General features: G+C 40.3%; 1 protein-coding gene across 1 annotated transcript in view; it reads right to left on the reverse strand.

The window, feature by feature from the left end:
* LOC137999985 (dynein axonemal heavy chain 3-like) overlaps positions 1 to 20000 on the reverse strand; it is an 86692-nt gene that overhangs the window by 39553 nt on the left and 27139 nt on the right. Inside the window, exons 31-53 of the mRNA XM_068846044.1 lie at positions 18598 to 18735; positions 17291 to 17434; positions 15835 to 15999; positions 15007 to 15141; positions 14275 to 14362; positions 13782 to 13912; positions 13514 to 13614; positions 12934 to 13048; positions 12664 to 12797; positions 11947 to 12177; positions 11436 to 11580; positions 10780 to 10937; positions 9903 to 9983; positions 8411 to 8560; positions 7787 to 8009; positions 6944 to 7057; positions 6157 to 6294; positions 5834 to 5928; positions 4931 to 5012; positions 4006 to 4144; positions 1166 to 1356; positions 753 to 848; positions 1 to 19 (exon numbers count right to left, since the gene is read on the reverse strand). The exon at positions 1 to 19 is cut by the window's left edge and continues 173 nt beyond it. Coding sequence (XP_068702145.1) covers positions 1 to 19; positions 753 to 848; positions 1166 to 1356; positions 4006 to 4144; positions 4931 to 5012; positions 5834 to 5928; positions 6157 to 6294; positions 6944 to 7057; positions 7787 to 8009; positions 8411 to 8560; positions 9903 to 9983; positions 10780 to 10937; positions 11436 to 11580; positions 11947 to 12177; positions 12664 to 12797; positions 12934 to 13048; positions 13514 to 13614; positions 13782 to 13912; positions 14275 to 14362; positions 15007 to 15141; positions 15835 to 15999; positions 17291 to 17434; positions 18598 to 18735 — 3013 coding nt within the window. The remainder of the gene's footprint in view (positions 20 to 752; positions 849 to 1165; positions 1357 to 4005; positions 4145 to 4930; positions 5013 to 5833; positions 5929 to 6156; positions 6295 to 6943; positions 7058 to 7786; positions 8010 to 8410; positions 8561 to 9902; positions 9984 to 10779; positions 10938 to 11435; positions 11581 to 11946; positions 12178 to 12663; positions 12798 to 12933; positions 13049 to 13513; positions 13615 to 13781; positions 13913 to 14274; positions 14363 to 15006; positions 15142 to 15834; positions 16000 to 17290; positions 17435 to 18597; positions 18736 to 20000) is intronic.

Here is a 20000-nt window from a genome sequence, read left to right on the forward strand (position 1 = left end):
CTTGAACAATGTTTTGCATCTGAGGAGGAAAAAAAGAAATATATCGGTATTGGTTGCATAAGAGATATCTATTAAAGAATACTTTTAAGTGCTATCTTTGTTCCCATAACAATAAATAAATAATGATAATGATAATAATGATGATGATGATGATGATGATGATGATGATAGTCTCAAGGTTATTTAGCCGAGCACGAGTGCTCTACTAAATGGGGAGACTACAAATCAACTGAAATCAGAACAAATCAAATCAAATGCTGGTTTTTGAGGAGATCTACAGGGGAAAACCGGAATACCCGGGGAAAAACCTCTCGGAGCAGAGTAGAGAACCAATAAACACAACCCACGTATGGCGCCGAAACCGGGAATCGATCCCGGGCCACATTGGTGGAAGGCGAGTGCTCTCACCACTGCGCCAGCCCTGCTCCATGTAAGACAGCTGAGCGTTAGCCCTATTAAATAATGGCAACGGGCGAACACAAGGAAAAAGACCGAAAAAAAATATGGCCAGGTAGGGTGAGAATTGAGCCCACGACCTCTGGATTAGAACACCGTTGCCACAGGGTCAGATGGAGCAGGTCGTGGGTGTTCCAGAAAATGACCATTTAAAGGAAACATATATTTGAAAACAAGTCTAAACCCGAAACTTCATTTAATTACGATGATTCTGTAAAATAAATTATCCTTCCCTCACTGATGTTGTAACTTGATATCGACTCTTCATGCTAGTCCACAGATGCAAGTAATCCTACCTGTTCTGTAATTTCAGCTTTTTCGTCAGGCTCGTAAATATTTGGAACATCACCCGTGTTCAAAATCATGTTGATGTCCTCCAAGAACGCTTCGTCCTAATAATAAAGCAAAGTAAAAACAAGAGCTGTCGTTTGGATTACTTTTTGTGTCCCATACAATACAAAATAACTGTACAGACACCCAAAGACAAGCGAGGAGTCTTTTAATTTTCTGGAATTTTGGTCTTAATTATTAACAGACGTTTCGACTGACATCCAAAGGCAGTTAAGGTAAGTAAACTAATTGGGTAATCAAAGTAAACAGATCCGCCGAGAGGGAGGCTTGCTTTAAATTTGCGCCGTATTTTCACGAAACAAACCTAAATCAACCGACATTTTCGACACAAAATAAACAGCACATGTAATGTGCCTACCTTTATTTGATGATCACCAAACAGGAAAACCGTAGAAACTCCGTCGAAACCCGCCCTTCTCAGCATCTTCTTTACGTCTTCTCTCCAGTCTGTGAATGTGTATGTCTTGGTGATTTCAATTTGAAAGAGTTCATAGTCGGACATGAAAGCTGCCAGCTTTGTCGCGCTTGCTCGACCAGAACCACCAATACCTAACAGGGCAAATCAAGAATTGACTCCAGAAAAGGATTGAAGTGTATTTTTCAGGTAGACGAACATGGAAGTTAAAAGCGAAAACATGCCATAGTCCTACCATTTATTTCAAGATGCGCCGGAAGGTGACCTGTAATAGTGCCCAACAGGGTCTTAAACCCCCAAAATACCACAACACATGGTTAACGATAGCTCAGTTTATAGAAGGGAAACCTCCCACAACAAAATTCTAATTGCTCGTTCATTTTAATGGAGTGACGACCTCATTAAAATGATCAAGATTTAAAATTATTATGATTTTTTATGGTCTCTGAAAAATGTTTCCATGAAGTTGTTCTTATCTTACATATGCCAACGATCCCTGCTCAGAAAATCTATTACTAGCAGAACTTGAGTTCATGTGATGATGGATCTCATCTCCAAGTCAACAGGCACAATTTGCTCTAGCCAGTGAAATAGCAGAACTCCCATCTATGGAAGTAAGGATGGCGCAGTGGTGAGAACACGCGCCTCCCAGCAATGTGGCCTGGGTTCGAATCGCAGACTTGCCGTCACATGAAAGTTGAGTCTGTTGGTTCTCTACTCTGGGGCCCGTTCCTCGAACGTCTCGAAACTTCCAGGCATTTTTCGGGTGCCCCAATTCCCTCTGTAACTTAAGAACGATGAGGTCTTCAGTCACAAAATTTCACAGTCAGTTAGTCTTGAAAATTTGTTGAAAGACTAGTTCATCAAAACAAGCGGATGGCAGTGTCGTAATTGGCTTTTCGGGCCTGGAACGTTATGGGGACTTTAGAGAAATGGGACCCTGCTTCGAGAGATTTTCTCCGGGTATTCCGGGTTTCCTCTCTCCTCAAAAATCAACCTATGATTTGATTTCTGTACAGCGGTTTCCCCAATTAATGCCTCAGCGTTATATACAGTCAACACTTAAATAAAGTTCATTATAATTATTTTTTACACCCGGGTAAAAGCCACGAGAAAATCTAACATTAAGAATAGTAAGAGAAATTTAGCATCGTGTTTACGTAAAAACGGCAGGCTCTTGTTTGCCATAAAGGCGTGAAAATTCTCTTATTCTAACTTGTTTTGCTCCTCTGAGATATTAGAGAATGTTAGCATCGACAACGAGTATGACTTAGAGTACGAGTTCTGGGATTTTGACTACCGCGCATCCGTACTGCGCAACCCGGCGTGTTCTACTCGTCCCGGCAAGTTGGTCTGTGTGACGACTTTACACCGAAAAGTCATAGCGGTAGGTACGAGTTTGTCAGAAGGAAAATGCGTTTGATTTACGACTGTTTCTTTTAGTTTAAAGCTGTAATAATCATATGCTAACAATCCTCAAGTGTTAGGTAAATAATGATTATTATTATTAAATTCTCAACTTCGGATAATGCATTTCTTGTGCTCTGATTGGTTCACTCAATCTCGGTTATCAGCTCATATACCTTAATTTGACCTTATATCGTAAATGATTGCGCTAAGCGTCGCTAAGCTAAAAACGTTTTCGCCGGAAAGCGAAATTTCTCTCTGAATAAAGCCAAAAAAGAAAAAAAAACTTTTTTTTTATAGAAAATTTGGACCAATTCCGACGTTTAGAAGTACGCGAATAGGCAAAAATGTTTTTGTGATGAGCCTACGTCTGTTTGACCACAGGTATTACACAACATCGCATCTTCGTCAAGTTTTTTCGATTTCGCTCGGATTTTCTCTCTTTTTTCGCTCGTATTTCGTACTTCCAAATTTTTGGAGTTTAAAGAATTTAATAAAACAATTATTCCATTCGCGCTAGTTGGATATGAGACTGGTTATAGCCAACTCGGCGCTACGCGCCTCGTTGGCTATTTACCATCCCATATCCAACGCGCGTTCATGGAATAATTGTTAATTATTTGAGGGGTTTTCAAGCCTGAAAAGCGGCTTAATATGCCGATATTTTGCCAAAGAATAGTGCGCACAGAATAGACTGAAACTCGTACTATAAGCTTACCAAAATACCTCACAGTAGAGTGCGAGTACGAGAACAAGTACAACTTGTATTCGTTCTCGAAGTTGTGCTCTACTGCCGACTGCCGGATATCTTTTGCTATTCACCTTCGAGTAACTCGCGCGGAATTTGCGCCCGAAAATGTTGTAATCTTTGCAGGGTTAAATGAGTCAAAATTGTGCTATATTATCTCACTGTTTTAGTGTATACGAAAACAACCATTCACCTCAGTGTCGGTGGCTAGTGGTGGATGTTTACCGAGCCACGAAGCGGCTCGGTATATATCCACCGATGAATAGTTGCTAACTATTTGCCCGATATCTACAGCTATTAAACATGAAAGAAATGAGCTATTAATATCAAACAAGCTCCTTCCATTTGAGGCAAAATGTAAATTTCAGTCCTTCGTTTGTCATTTTCCGTAAATGCGATGCAAAATTTCTCTGTTGTTGCTTTCCATCGTGATCAGCGGCCATGTTTTTCCACGGAAAGAAAAAGCTTCCATATGAATAGAGTTCAATTCCAGGAAAATTGGTCCGGAAAACCAATATGGTGGCCTTATCTTTGAACAGGGTTACCACTATGGTGGCTGTATATTTGATCAGGAAAACCAACATAAACGCCAAGACGTCATGTGAAAAGTACTCTCAGAATATCTCACCAACTAAAAGAGCATGTCCACTGGGCTGACGAAGAATCCTACAAATTCTTGACACATGTTCAATAGCAAACCGGAATAATACCAAATCCATTGGAGCTTTGCTTGAGATGTTAAAATCCTCGAGATATCCTTCCATTATCTGGAAAAGACATTCGACATGGTTAATTAAGGTTGATTAGGTTGGTAGCTAATTTTTCGGTTGTAAAATGTTCGAATCGTGACTTAACAAATATTTTTTCATTTCATTTACCTCTTTTTCCTTATGAACTTCTTTAATAATACGAGTGCCACTTCAATTTTTGATATTAACCCTTTGGCTACTAGAGATTTAGCCGAAAAACACGTTTTGAAGCTAGTTGAGGGGTTTTTTGGTCACTCTCGTGCTGGTTAAGAGCTAAATCTCCCCACAAACCCGTTCCCAGGTTGTACACTCCGCGGCCTTTTCAGCCAGGTGCAAAATAAGCGCTTGCAAAGTTCGGGCATGCGCAGAAAACAAAATTTCGCTTTCTCTCCTTCCCTCTCTTTTCGCTTTCTTTGCCTCATTTTTTTTTTTTTTTTTGAACTTGCTGGGCATTTGGTAGGCTTTATTTTGGTGGGAAGAGTTTCTGAGAAACCTTTCATCATCTTAGCATTAGGTGCTCAGAAAGGTAGGTGGGTAATGGAGCAAGCTTTTCATGGAGATTTTCAGGTCAGTGTTACATGCTTTTTTTGGCCGTTTCTCCAGTTTCCTTGACTGAATTGTGCTCATTCTGGTATAGTTTGAAAGATCTCCTCTCCCTGCACAAGTTAGTGGACAAAGCTGTTCCTGACCGTTAAAAGTGATGACGTCACCAGGGGTAGATGGGACCGTGGATAAAGCTGGACGTATTTTGCCAGATAGTAATCAAAGGGTTAATATACCTCATTATTCAGCATGGTAACTTACCAGGCTGAGGTTTTCCGTGTCTTGTATCTCATCATAAAGACGCGGCTTAGCCTTGCGATCCATGTAGTCACCGAAAAATAAGCTGCAAGGAGATAAATACGAGAGTCGATGAGGTGAGCACAAGAATTGTAATGATAATAATATGATAAAAATGTAAGCGAATGGAATTTTTTCTTTTGGTATTTATTCGATTCCACGTCAGTCCCCTTCCTCGCAATTCTGTTGTTAACTCGCAAGTAACACTAATCTCCAAATTTTGAAGAAATGGAATGCTCGTTCTTCTTTGATTAATGCCAAAACACCATACATGTCCAATACTCCGACATAATGAGATTCCTGGTACGTCACAATAGACATCACAAAGTGTCACAAAGTGTCCCGCTCTTTAAGTCTCGCAAAACTGTTATTATTTTAGTAACGATTATGGTTGGGGGACACTTTGTGATGTCTATTGTGAAGTGCCATGAATCTCATTATGTCGGAGTATTGGACAACCCTCCAAAACACACGCTTTCCCAACCGAACGAAGAGTTCAAAAGAGGCTGTCTGCATTCTTGTAATGTGAAAAATCAAAATCTTTTTTGAGTTCCTCGTTCCGGCAAAGGGAAGCTTGGTATGCAGGCTAGTAAATAACCGAGTTACAACAATTACTTTAGTGACATCGTTAGCGTATTTTGAGGTCAAGGTTACATTAACTGTTTATGATCACTTGACGAGTAGACATAGTAGGGATACACCTGGTGACGGTTATGAGCCTGCATTTTTAAACAAGAGTGATGTTGAAGTTGAGAACAGGGTTACTAGGGACACTTCGTAAAGCTTATTAAATCGGCGTGCATCTGAACAGATGTTGTCTTCAATAAACATCTGCAACGAAAGTAACATATGAAGTGATAGTCTCACCTTCTTAAGCTGTCATCTGTGACCACGCCTCCTTTGCCCGCCAAGTGTCCAAGAACATTATTTATCTTCTCCTTAAACTCAGACGCCATCACATTCTACAAGAAAGAAAATTCTGTGCTTTTACCGGCCCCAAATGCGCCAACTATCTGAGACGAATTGAATGCCTAACCATTTTTTTAAGACTGAGTGATGTTCCCGTCTGTTTTCAGACATCACAGTTACAGAGTCAACCGTTATGGATTTCAGTGAACTTCACAATCCGAATATATGTACGAATGAAGGGAGAAGTAAACATTCCTAAGAACGCGGTTTGAAGGACGCACCTTGACAATTTCAAAAAAGCGCTGTCGATCATCACAGTCAACCAGTCTGTCGTAGAACACACGGTAAACCTCATGAACCCAAAGCCTGATCAGCTTTTCTGGAGATGTGGCATTGATTCCAGGAAACAAGAGAATCCCCTAAGAATTCAATCCAAACAAGTCAAAATTATATTAATTGAAAATATTAATATTCGATCAACAATCCTCTTGGAGGACGGAGAGAGCTCCCAATTTTCTTCCTTGAAAGAGAATGAGAAAATTTTGTCAGGCATCTGTTTCTCTTAGTGCACAAGTTGTGAGCAAGATTTTCTCATGTAACAAACACCCCGGTTTCGAAGCTAACTCATCGTCGCATGGTCTTTTATTGCAATCCTTATAATAAGACATAGAGCGAGTTTCAATCGAGTGTCGTAAAACCAAAACCAAAGTAATTACTTTGGCCAATCAAAAAGGACGGAGACAATCCAGTAAACCAATCAAAACTCGAAGTAATTACACGTAGCCGACACAAAGCGCGAGATAATGTGCAGGCGCGAGCCAAGATTGGTTTTGGTTTCACTTGTGATTGGTTGACAAAGTGGCGCGAGAACTTTGAACTAATCACTGAGTGAAGTAATCATAAACCAAAGTAATTCGCTTATTAACTTTCGACACTCAATTGAAAACCGCTCTATCCACAAGTCTACCCTATAAGAACTTTGCTTACTGGTGGATCTCGACCAAGTTCATTTATCTGGGTCTGTTTTGCAGAAGCAACTTTAACACTTAAGGTTAGAGGAGAACAAACCTGTACAACTCTGGCAAAATCTCTCAGATTGAATACATAATGTGATTTCGATGGAGTGGGTAGAAAAGTGGTGATAGCCATGGTGTAGACTTCAGTGATCGCGCTAATTATAATCTGCAAAAAAAAAATGTATGTTACGGAACTGTTAAGTTAAAGTGCCTACAACCTCAACACAGCTTTCCACTTTACTTATTCTCCGAAATCGTCCCAAATACATTGTGTTGTTTTTAGAACCTTTATTTGCTTTGAAAGACGGAAAAAGTGGTTACTACTTATCCATAACCGAGCAATGAAGGGGAATGGGCTCGCAGCAAAATGCAAAGCAGTCTATGACGTCAATTAAACCCATTCCCCCTCATTGCTCGGTTATGGAGCAACTGAGAATGATCACTTTTCCCGTTTTTCAAAGCAAATAAAAAGGTTAATTTTCAATCCAAAGGTTCTTACAACAACTCAATGTATTTGGGACGATTTCGGAGAATAAATAACGTTGAAAACTGTGTTAAGGTGATAGGCACTTTAAGCTTCAGCACTTCGCTGTTTTGCAGCCTTGGAAAATGCGAAACTAGCGCTTATGTTTTCTGAAATCCGCAAATCTCGGCCATATGCTTGCTCTTCCTCTCTCTGTTTCTTTATTTCTCTTGTTTGATACAATATGTCGTGGAGGTTCTCCCCAGAGGGAGATCATTTAAGTAAAAGCAAAAATCCGGGTGAATTTTCTTCAAGATATTTACTTAATCTAAGAGCGCAATGATTGTTAACGGTGTAAAACTCAAAGGAGTTGCATTCTTAACCTATCTGAAAATAAAGTTCGAGTGAGAACTGATACCGAAAGCTTCGCACCTTTGAGAACCTCCGTATCTGCATTTCGAAGCCGTGATTGTTAAAATGCCAGTCCATTATGATGGAGAAGATGTTTCTCATTGTCTCCGTGCTAAAGGAGTCAATGGAGATGATGTTAAAGTGTCTGAGGAATCGTGGGGTGATATCATTTCTTCCTCCCCCAGGAGGACCCATGGCTGACACCAGAAGCTGATCAACGAGTTTCAAAACTGATGTGTCCTTCCTACAAAAAAGGGAGATCACATCTGCATCACAGAGTATGAAAATCATGGGAATTTGAAAGAGGAGATTATAAAGATAACTATGATGATGATGATGATGATGATGATGATGATGATAACGATGGATATGATGGTGATGATCTTGACTCGACCAATCCGTATCTTAACCTCATAACCACAATCTTAATCTGTTAAGCCGTATTGTCACACGGTAATCAAACAAATTACTTGAGCCTCACAATTAGTTACTTTGCATTATTGCTTGGTATTCAGGAATGCATTGGAATGCACTCGGATAATGTTCAGTACTTATCTTTATCGAACAAAACAGCCTCCACCAGACAGACAATTATCTTAATAACTTTTCAAGCAGGGAACAAACCTGTTAAACTAGTATCGTTACCTGTCAAACCAGTATCCATGATCAATAAACTGTCGCAGAACTTCGATTGGGGGCTGGGCACCATACTTCTCCTTGGCTGGCATATTGAGATCATCTACAAACACCACAACCTTCTTACCAATAATGGGTCCATACACACCACGTTTCCGTCTGGACAAAAAAATAGTAGGGACTTTAAATTAAGCAAGGATAACGACGACGGGTAAAAGAACGTTATCTAAAAACTAAATATTACTAAAGTGACTGAGTTATTGTAATTATCTCGTGATTACTCAAAGTCGTTCGGCATGGAAGGCGTGTCTAAACATTCCAGGGATCAAATTGGTACTACAACAAGTTGCAAAAATAGTGGAGACACTTCACCTTCTGGTGGCGTTATTAATTTACCTATTATCTCTCACACTGCAGCCCCCCCCCCCCCCCCCCGGATAGATAGATAGATACGGCGGGTATTGGAAGCTAGTAAAGGTGTTTTTTAATGAAAGTGTCGCAAACAATTTTGCAACTTGTTGCAGCGTTGAGGGGGTTAGGTGTGAAAATAGAAAATTTATCGTCAGTTGCTCTACATAACCTTATCATAACCACCTCTCCTGATCATTTCACGTCGTCGTTGTGAGGAGAACGGCTAGAAAATTCACAAAACATTCGAAAGCAGGTGCGGGGTGTGCAGGGCCTTTGTTTTTGTTCATTACGCTTTGTTTTGTGGCGTTCTTACAGCCGTCGTCCTCGTCGTCGTCACTTGCTTAACCCATTGACCCCTGAACCACCCCCCCTCCCCCCCTTCCCCCTCCATTGACGAGTAAAATCGTCTGGCGTCAGACTGGTGTTTGACAGAGTAAAATCTACGAAGTCTCACTTCAAGGGGTCGTACGTCAATGGGTTAAAGGAGACATATCGTAGATTTTGAGCGGAGGTAGAGGTGGTTAACCCATTGACTCTTCAACTGCTCCCCTATTATTGACGAGTAAAATCGTCTGTCGTTAGACAGAGTCACATCTATCAAGTCTCACTCCTAGCCAGGTGATCTGGTGACGTAATTCGGAGGCCTGGAAAGAAAAATTTTAACGCCGTATCCCACAACAGCGCACGGCCTTAGGTGTTGTTTCCAAACTCTCTGCAGTAACTCAACAGATCATTCCGTGTCTACCACATTTCCTGTTACTGAATGAACACTCAAGTAGACCCGACGAGATCTAACCTCGCCTCTGCCATGTTGAATTCGAATATAAGGCCGCGCGCGGTTGTGGGATACGGCGTTAAAATTTTTCTCCCCAGTCCTCGGAATTCCGTCACCAGATCACCTGGAGGAAGCAAGTGGTTAAAGGGATCACTGCGTTTGAGTGGATGTTAAGGGTGTTTAGCTCCATAGTCAATAGAGTGGAACGGTTGCTTCTCTTTGCGTGCTGCCTTATGACTTTTGGTTTTATAAAAAAAAAAAGTAAGCAGCAGGCTTTGTTACTAACCGCATTCTGCCCTTCGCAACTAAGCCTACCTGTCCAGTTTTGACAAAATCATGTCCTGAGTCTGGTTTGACGTGGTTTGGGCGGAGAAGTTCATGAAATTAGCAATGTATCTGAAAACATAAATGTTATGAAAACAAAATCAGCAAGACTTTCCCCGTTTAGCACAGGCAGATTTACGCACGTATTTTTTTTTAAATTATTATTATTATTATTACTATTATTTTATTTTATTTTTTTATTATTTAACATAACAGGAGTTTACATTGCACAAGATACATATAAAAAAAAGAAAAAGAAAACAAATACAACTAATGATCTGACATGCAAGCCAAAACAGGTTACGCACGTATTCATAGAAATAGAAATATGTCTGTTTGAGGATCGATAACTAACCATGGGATTATTTGGTTTCCTGTGACCAGACGTTTTCAACAATTTCGCAGCAGCAAAAAATGTTCCATGACAGACTTAGTGACATGTTTTCCCGCTCTTAATGCCGGATGCAAGTATTTCATGCAAGTTTTATTTCTATGGAAATCACTTAACATGCACAGTTCAAATATGTGGCAACTTATATATTCGCCAAATTGCATTCATTGCTCGCAAGACGACCATGCAATTGACCACCCAGATGACTTTGCAAGGTCGATAATATTCCTAGCAAAAAGGAAAAAATTACCATCGGCGTATTCTTCCCGATGGGTTTACCCGGTTGGCCTTGTTATTGGTTAGAATGAATAACAACGCTGCCGCTTCAAGCGCAGGTCAAATGAACAGAGCTCTACAAACTAAAGCAAGAATGAAACTGCGAGCACGATCTGGATCTATGAAAATTGTGTCATTTTTCATAACTTTGAAGACTGAAAGAGAACGCCAATGCCTCTTTAAGTTGAAGAAATAACTTACTTGGATGAGGGCATTCTGAGGATGTAGTTATTAGTAATGGCTGATTTTCCTGTTCCTGTTGGACCAACTAGCAGTAAGGGCTTTTCATGACTCAGAAATAATTCCAAGAAATATCGCTGACGAACAGTTTCTGTGGTGGGAATAATAAGTTCATTCGGCTGCAAAGAAAAATTATAGTACACAAAGTTGACAAGGACGTGTAGTCATTAATTAAGTTACATTCTGTCACCTACACACAGTTTCAAAGACCCCGGGCTATCCAATGTGTACGAACCATGCAAAATGACAGAGCTGGGCTTTGAAAGTCACATCCCTTTTGAGGAATTTCACAACAACAGGTTTATCAAACAGACTCAAAAGCCAAAACGTACCAACTTAAATGTCCCGATTTTAATGATCCAATACACTGATTTCAAAACTCAGGGGAGAGCTGTATTGACGAAGTGCCTTAAATTTACGTCGTCTTTGCCTGCAACTGATGATGAATACGGCACAGGAGTTTTCAGCTTTCGAACTTCCACCTTGTGTTATGCACACTAACTAAATTGGTGACAATGTTACGTCAATGTCTCTTCGCTCTAGCCCTCTGACGCCTATAGGGCGTTTCAGGATAGCACGCAACGAAGAACCTAGGAGATAGCGGTACACACACACACCTTAGCTTGTGCCGGTATCTCCTCGATAACCACATCTTTCTCCCATGGATGCCAAGTGCCAAAAGTGGACTTATCGAAGAAGAAGTCATAAATGACTCCCTTTCCAGGAAACTGGACATTCTTTGGAAGCTTCAGTTCCTTGGGTCTAAGAAAAAGAAGAAGATCGGAACTGAACGCTCTTGAAAATCGGACACCTAAATTTCCCCTATGGTGCTCCAACTTTCTTTATTCCTCATTTGGTGAAACGAAAATGATAAGCCGGATCTTCTTTTACGTTTTTATATGCCATGCATTCATGTAAGTAATCGACTAAAACTAGAGGATAAGGAAGAGCTAATATAAGAAGTACGCGTACGGTAAGTGGTTTGATGACGACCTTGTTTGCCAGATTTGGTCCCAAATTACCTCCGCCATGAATAATTATATTAGGAGCTCATCGACAAATCGTTTTGTGCATGTTTATCTCTTGGGCGCTTTTTCGCTTTATTCCCTACTCTTTGTGAAGACGAACCTTTGGTGTTGTTTGTTTGTGCCAGCAGCCAGGACTTTAAGAAAGTCGCTGAACTTCAACCTGGAATCCGTGTCCAGGTTTCCGCCAATGCTCCAACAAACAGAGAAGAGAAAAAGGGACTGGAGCCACTGCATAATCTCAGCCTCAGTCTTCGCTGGCTTCTCGTCCACGGCAGTCTCAAACTCTGCTTCGTCCATGACTGTTTTTCGCTTCTCTTCCTGGGGTGGCTCTCTAAATATTTAAAACAATGCACGAGTTGCATTTCACAGAAAAATACTAAGGAAACCGATTGCAAAGCAGAGCAGACAAGACATCCGCATACAGATTTGAATCCTCCAACGACTTAAGACCGACGACATTAACTTCTGCGCCTGCGCCGGTTGTTGGTCTCGATAGCATATAACTCCAGCAAATAAATCACTGCTTGAATGAGATAAAGCGAACGAGAAAAAATTAATCGTTCCCCAAAGGAGCTATAGTAAGGGCCCTGGAAACGAGAAGGAGGGAAAGTAATGCTGCAAAATACTACCTTACAAACGCGTTTCACATTTTGAAACAATTCTTTCCCGTTCTCTTCTAAAGACTAAAATAACGAAAATCTGTAAAATTGTACTTCGAAATGCTCTCTGTTCTAGTTTATCGCACCTCGCCGCCCACATTTCTTTCTGGATCGTTGGCGCGCCCGATTCTTAAACAGAAGAATTAAACTTTGATTACCTCATTTCATCTAGGAGAATGGAATACAGATTTAACATTGAGCTGACCATGTGCATTGCTGAGGTACGAACAAATTCACGGCACTGCCTGGTAACAAACTCCAGACACGGAGGAATTAACCAATCAAACATCATCTGAAAAGACAAAACAGGCACAACGTTACATAACAATTGTTGTCTAGTTTTCTCTGGGCAGCAATCCCCAGCCAATAGCGTTCCTTCCTTTCGTAGCTTGTGGCATTTGCCATATCTTACCATTCCAGGCACTTACCTGTATTGAGCTCTTGCTTGCAATGCTGAGATTCGGTGGGTACTCTTTGTCCATCCATGAGGCTACCAGAGGCTCCCAGCCTAGCTGACTAGGCTCCATATATATCATGCCACACCTTAAAAGCAAACACAGAACCTTGATTTAGAACAACGTGCAGGATATGGACACGATTTGAGTGTTTCCGAATGCAGTGGGTGCAACATCATATAGAACGTGTTTACCACCAATATGGTGAATGTAACAAGAGTAGCGTTATCTGTGAAGGCATTTTGGTCTCGCGATTACAAGTCAAGTATAAATGACGTTTGCTTTTCAAGCGAACAACCTGCTGTAAGCTCGGTTACTGCTTGTCATAGAAGCACGAACATTTTCTTGTTCTAACTTTTCTCTTTCTTTTGAAAGAGTTGCGCGATATCTGTAGCTAACAGGCAATAAATAAGCCTACATCAAACAAGTCGTTTACTTCATTTGAAGCATAAGGCAACTATAAGCCTCACCGGTCTTTGGAGTCTGTCGAAAGCGTGACGATACATTTCTCTAGTATCACGTGCTACGGATAGTTTTTAAATTCAGTTCTCACCGACTGACTGTGGCTGGCGATGCTTGTTCCAAATCTTGAGGCTCGAAAATCATGTTCTGTTGTGGGCTCATTTGAATAATTTCTCCGCTCATTAAACACAACTGCAACAACAAGAACAATACTATGTGTTCCCGTGTAAACTTGAACGAGATTCGAATGCCATAATGGCTCGAATCCGTTGCATAATGCAACTTAGTTATCAAATTTTCTGATTATTTCATTCGCATTCCGATGTACTGCAAAACAAACAAGGTTGGAAGGTACATACTTTCCTGTTGTCGTCGAGTACTGTGTTCATATTTTCGATCCACACGGCATCGACAGGTCCATCAAACACTATCCACTTGCGTTCTTCACTCACCGCGCTGGCGTGTTCACGAAACGTATTAGCAAGTACACCTAATATGAAACATAGTTTAGATTCTGAATCTGGATGACAGTTTTGCCCTTCCAATGTAAATCGCTATGCGTAACCGATCGAGGAGAAAATATTTTCCTACGCGTATGCAAAAAACGGTAATGGGAGATTGCAGAGGTAGAAACACCACGCACTGCAATGACATGTGTACCAATGCCCAAAACATATTTAATTGAAACTGATTATTTTGGACCGATTAGACGTATTTGGCCCACGTTTTCTTTCCCACTCAGGAACAATCTGATTCAACTCAGGCCATGCGCTAATCCTGCATCAACTCCACTGAAATGACCAATAAATAAATAAAGCTAAATGATGGCAAAAGACTTATTTTATACAATACCGTCTGACCACTCGTGCGATACGGGATCAAATCTTCCGTACAGTTGGCCCATAGTGACTGCTTTAGGGTTAATGATCCTGTACTGGACCTGGAAGTAGAACAAAAGTCACTCGTATGAAAAAAAAAAGGAGTTTGAGTAAGTAATCACGTGGTCTCGGAGACAGGTCAAGGCTTGGGAAAAAATTGACGTGTACGTTATGTCACAAAACTATCAACGAAGCATTGCAATTCGTAGGCCAAGTAAATTGAACCTTTCGTCTCTAGGAGCGCAAATTAGCATTCCTGATAAAACAATGGTTTTCGATGAGAGAGAAAGAGAGAGAGAGAGAGAGAGAGAGAGAGAGAGAAACGCCGCCATCCTCTTCCCTCCCCCCGCAATGAAAAATAGCCATGATCGACAATTTTTAATACAGAAATATGTCCTTCCTTATTTTCTTCAAAATATGCAATTTGCGAGGATTAACTACAGCTTGAGACTGACTGAATTTATTTAACGTGTTGAGGTAGTTAATGGGGTGAGAAAAGTGCACATAAGTTTCATCAATTTTTGGGCCCATGCCAGCGAAGCTTTTTCTCTTGTTAAGAAATCGTCACGCCAGCAAACGTCACAAGATATCGCAATTTACTGTAAATTTGTTTTTCATCTTCAGGCCTGAACTTAGAACCACGACACAGTAAAAGTTCTGTTTCATTCATTACCAAATAAATGGAAAGAGGGAGAAAAATCAATACCGCAACTTCGTCCGAATCCGGATTTCTTCCTAGCTCAGACAGAGATGCAGCCAGCACTTTCCAGGCTGATGTTTTTCCCCCAATTGGATCACCCACAATCATAAAGCCATGCCGAACCAACATCATTTCGTAAACCTAGCACGCAAAAACAAACATCTGAACAAAGATCGATACGAGAATGAGCATTTGAAAAAATAAGAGATGACTTTTTGTCTATGCTTAACGCCATTGGTGAAGTCCTTTCAGTTTTCAGTGGAAGAAAAACATTAAATTCCTAAAAAGAAGCTAAAAGACAACAAGAGCTTTATTTGACATTGCAGGGTTCGTACTCTTTTAAGCTCTTCAAATTCCATGACTTTCCATGACTTTTCCATGACCTTTTCTAGCTTTCTATGACCTTACGTTTAGCTGTCACGTAAAAAAATTCTAAAAACTCTCTTTGTCTCAGGATATTTTCTGACATAACTCAGTTCAAATTTGAATAAATTAACGACCTCTGTCCGCCAAACTTCTGATTGTTTGATAGAAACTCGTCTTTGTTTCATTTTATCCTTGCTTTGACAACTGCAATGATTTATAATTATACTTTTCCATGACCGACCATAAAATTTCATGACTTTCCAAGTTTTCTATGACCCGTACGAACCCTGCGTTGATTATCACATTGTATATAGATTTGTGCTATATAAATATTAAAATATTAAAATATTATTATTATGCATTGGTGTGCTGCTATACAGCACCGCACAAGCGAAAGAACATGAAATTTAAGGGAGCGCAATAATAACGGAGATGCGTGAGGTGGTTTCAAGGGTCAACACTACACACCTGTATAACTTTGTCAATAAACCAAGAAACTGCTTGCAACCCCATGTTCTTGATGTTACGCTTCAGCGCCTCTTCCAAGACACCATGGTCTGGGGAAGGCAAAGTGATGCCTGGAAACAAGTCTGACACAATCCCTTCAAACAGAGGCAAGTCTTGCGATAAAAACTATGAAAAGAACAAGAGAAAAGAACGAAATATAGGAGCACCTTTCAATAAAATTAAAACGAGAAAAATACAAGGAGAGCAACGAAAGGAACTACAATTATAATACGAATCTGAGCCAATCAGAAAAATATCTTAAATCAATAATTAATTATAATTATCGATCAAATTATATATGAAATGAATCATACATTGAAGTGCGAATTATGAAATCAAGTGAAGCTATGATCCTCGCCGTTATGAACGCAATTTTAGCAAGGACTTCAACGGGGTTTGCTAAAATTGCGTTCATAACTGCGAGAAAAATAGTTTTACTTAATTATTATTATATAGATGTCAATGACACACCGGGATTTTTCTTTTCCTAAAATTTGATATCTTTGTCGGGCAAAGTGAAGATACTATATTCAATAGCACTCGCAGGCGACAAAATTCGTATCCCTGCGCGGTCATGTAATATCTTCAGTCTACTTAACAAAGCTTTTTAAATTAATCATGCTTACGGTCTTTTAGAGCGATTTTCAGTTGAGAGTCGAAAGTAAATAGCGAATTCACTACTTGCACAAATCCCATAATACACCTCTTTTACCCTCAAAAATCTGCATAGGCATTGTTTTCGACTTCTCTTGGGACATTTTCATGTCCCAGGAAAAATTGCAAACAATTGCTATGCAAAAGTCTTGGGGGGTAATAGAGGTGTATTATGGGATTGTGCAAGTAGTGAGTTGCTTTGGTTTTGCATTAATTGACTCAGTGATTGGTTCAAATTTCTCGCCGCCACTTTTTCAACCAATCAGAAGTGAAACCAAAACCAATCGTGGCTCGTGCCTGCACATTTTCCCGCGCTTTGAGTCGGCTACGTGTAATTACTTGGAGCTTTGATTGGTTTACTGGATTGTCTCCGTCCTTTTTGATTGGCCAAAGTAATTACTTTGGTTTTGGTTTTACGACACTCGATTGAAACTCGCTCTATATCGACTGCTGCTGCTTCTACAAAATCAGGGCAAAAACAACAGACAAAATTATACAACAAAGCCTCCTGTCATCCTCCATTATCAATAACGATCTTGTAGACTATAAAACAAACAAACTTTTGTTCCCCGGGATCCGTTTCTCGAAAGTCCCACAACTTTCCGGCCCAGTAGTCAAACTCTACAATCAGTTTGCTTTTTGTTACTCAGAAAAAAAATTTACAAGACTAGCTTATCAAAACAAGCGGATTGCACTTTTGCAAATGGCCTTTCGCGCAGGAAAAGTTGTCGGGAATTTCGATGAACGGGCTCCTGATCTCAACCTTGGGTAAATTGACGTCCGTGATGGATCTGAGAAGCAAAATATCCTCATCCTGCTCTGGATATTTCAGCTTTAAGTTTCCAGCAGCTGTGAGAACAGACTTGACAGCCCGCATTCCATAATCATAATGATGCTGGGAAGACAGCTAAGGAGGAAAAACACTTCTGAGTTCAGTTTCGCTTTCTTTACCTGTGTTATCTCCTAAACCCAAATTTTTCCGAAGCGCATTTCTATTAATACACACCACTTGAAAATAATCCTATTACCCAACTAATCATAACCATTACAATTTTCTCAAATTTGATAGGTGCGTTAACTGCTTTAATTTTCACTAATTCTTGTGTAGGGTTGTAATCGGACAGTGAAATCGGACACCTGTAATCGGACAGTTACATCAGCCCATTATGCACTCAGGCTTAATCGACCGATCACAGAATTTATCACAATAACCATAGCAACAGCCACTTACCCAACCAAACTGGGGATTTTCCAAAATTGACGAATTTGTAACAGTGGACAGTGAAAAAGGAATGCATTTGTTTTCTCGGAAATTGTAATGGTTATGATTAATTGGTAACAGGACTTCGTGCCGTCCAATTCATTCTGTAATCGTACTCGTGATTAAACAAATCGGGCTCCCGCTACGCGGTCGTCCGATTTTATTAATCACTCGTATGATTACAGACCGTATTGGACCCAGTCCTGATTCTTCGAATCGAACAACAGGTTACGTATTGATCATTTTGGATATTTTTTTCCTTTAGTTATATCACACAAGTACTGAATTCCGCGTTTACTCGTAAAATGAAGAATAAACGATCACTTTTCAAAGGTTGCTGAAGTTGTCCTCGTGGTTGCCCGACTCGAGCAAGTTTAGAAACTTCTGAATAGAGCTGTAATGATAAATACCTTACTTTACTGAGTTGGCCTCATGAGGTGGCCATTGTGAATTGCACGAATGCTACATAAAAGACAGCATTTCCTTGCACTTTTAACGATGAAATATTTTCTTAATAAGGAATAAAAGCAGCTCAATCAATAGGAGTGACGTTTTTCTTGCCAAGGAAATAAAACGCAGGAAAACAGGTGACGTGGGTAACACATTGAAGCAATTCTTAGAGTGAAAAGACATTATCAAATTTTACTATTAAGTCGTTCAATTCAAAGTAATTCAAATTACATGTATTTGCAAAACAGTATACACTACATTAATAACAATAAAGAAAATGAGTATTTAATTTTTGTGTGCAGTACTGCTACAGTGAATGGATTCTTACTACACTCTTAAAATTACCACACTTTCCACACCTGTTCAGAGCAAAGCCTGTAGACAGCCACAATCTTGGCCGACAAGCTGCGAGCATTAACGAATCCCATAGAATAAAGACTGATCTCACTGATCAAGGCATAATCAGGAACCATCATCGCTACAGTGCGGAAAAGAACCTGAAAATGATAATGTAACAAACAAATTCAATAACAAAAGGCAATCTCAATGAATAACAGTTCTCTTCGGTTCTCTTCTCGTATGAACTGTCTCATGAACTAAGCGATATCTCAAGTTAGGACGTCGCTAGCTAGAATACCGCCATGGTTCAGCCAATGGCAAAGCTCCTCTATTTCCTATAAACACCACTTGAAACCCACAATTACTCAATTCGTTTTGGCAAGGCAAGTTCTTAAACAAGGAACGCTTGAATGGTGGAATGCCGGAACGGCGGAATACTGGGGAGCTTAAGCACGTGCGTTTTTGAGAAGCGGACGGCAACCGGAAGAGAACATTTCGCGTGTCAGGGCAGTGGTGTATCCCAGATTTTTATACTAATCATCTCAAAAGGACAAAAGATACTTAGCAATGTAAACGTGGTTGTGTGAAGACAAGTTAAAAGGGAAAACAGCTCACTTCCGGTTGCCGTCCGCGTCTCAAAAACGCACGTGCTTAAGCTCCCTAGTTACTTATACACGGAACCCCGGAATACTTAAACACGGAACGGTGTGAAAAATAGCGGAACAGTTCACCTCTAGCTCCGTCCCACCAACGTGAAATGAATGGCTTGGTACACAGTACACCGTTTTCAGTGATTGCATTATATTATTCTCACAACCGAGAACGCATCAATACGTATCCCCAAATCAAACAAAGTAAAATCGTGATGCAATTCATCCTAATTGCATGTTTATGTTGAAAGAAGGGGGCAAAAGGCTTCAACTTCATTCAAAAGAAATGTTGGTTGTTGAAGGAAAGTTTAAACGCTTTTAAACTCATTTAACATTTAAGAGGCAGTGTGGCCCAGTGGTTAGGGTGCTTGCCTTGAGATCCGGAGATCCCGGGTTCAAGACCCGCTCTGACCACTCGTTGAATTTGATCCTGGTAGTCCCTGGTTCAACTTCCCAGCTGCACTAGTAAATAGCCAACTGGTTTGCCTCCGGCCAGTTGGGACTCTTAACAGTTGTAGTTGTTGTGTTCTGTTGTTTCGTTGATTCATTGCCCCTGAAAAGCCCCTATGGGGAGAGGTCAATTAAGTATGTATGTATGTATGTATGTATGTATGTAACATCGCTGTTTATCAAAATCGAACGGATGCTGAAACAAAAGCGGATGCAGTTTGCCCGGGCCTCGTTGAAGTTTCGAATTTGTAAAAACAAAAGGACCGAGCTTTCTAATGAAATCCGAGGTTGTAAAGAGCTGCGTTGTATCACCCGAGTTGAGA

This window comes from Montipora foliosa, chromosome 4 (genome assembly GCF_036669935.1).
Source record: "Montipora foliosa isolate CH-2021 chromosome 4, ASM3666993v2, whole genome shotgun sequence".
Classification (NCBI taxonomy): domain Eukaryota; kingdom Metazoa; phylum Cnidaria; class Anthozoa; order Scleractinia; family Acroporidae; genus Montipora; species Montipora foliosa.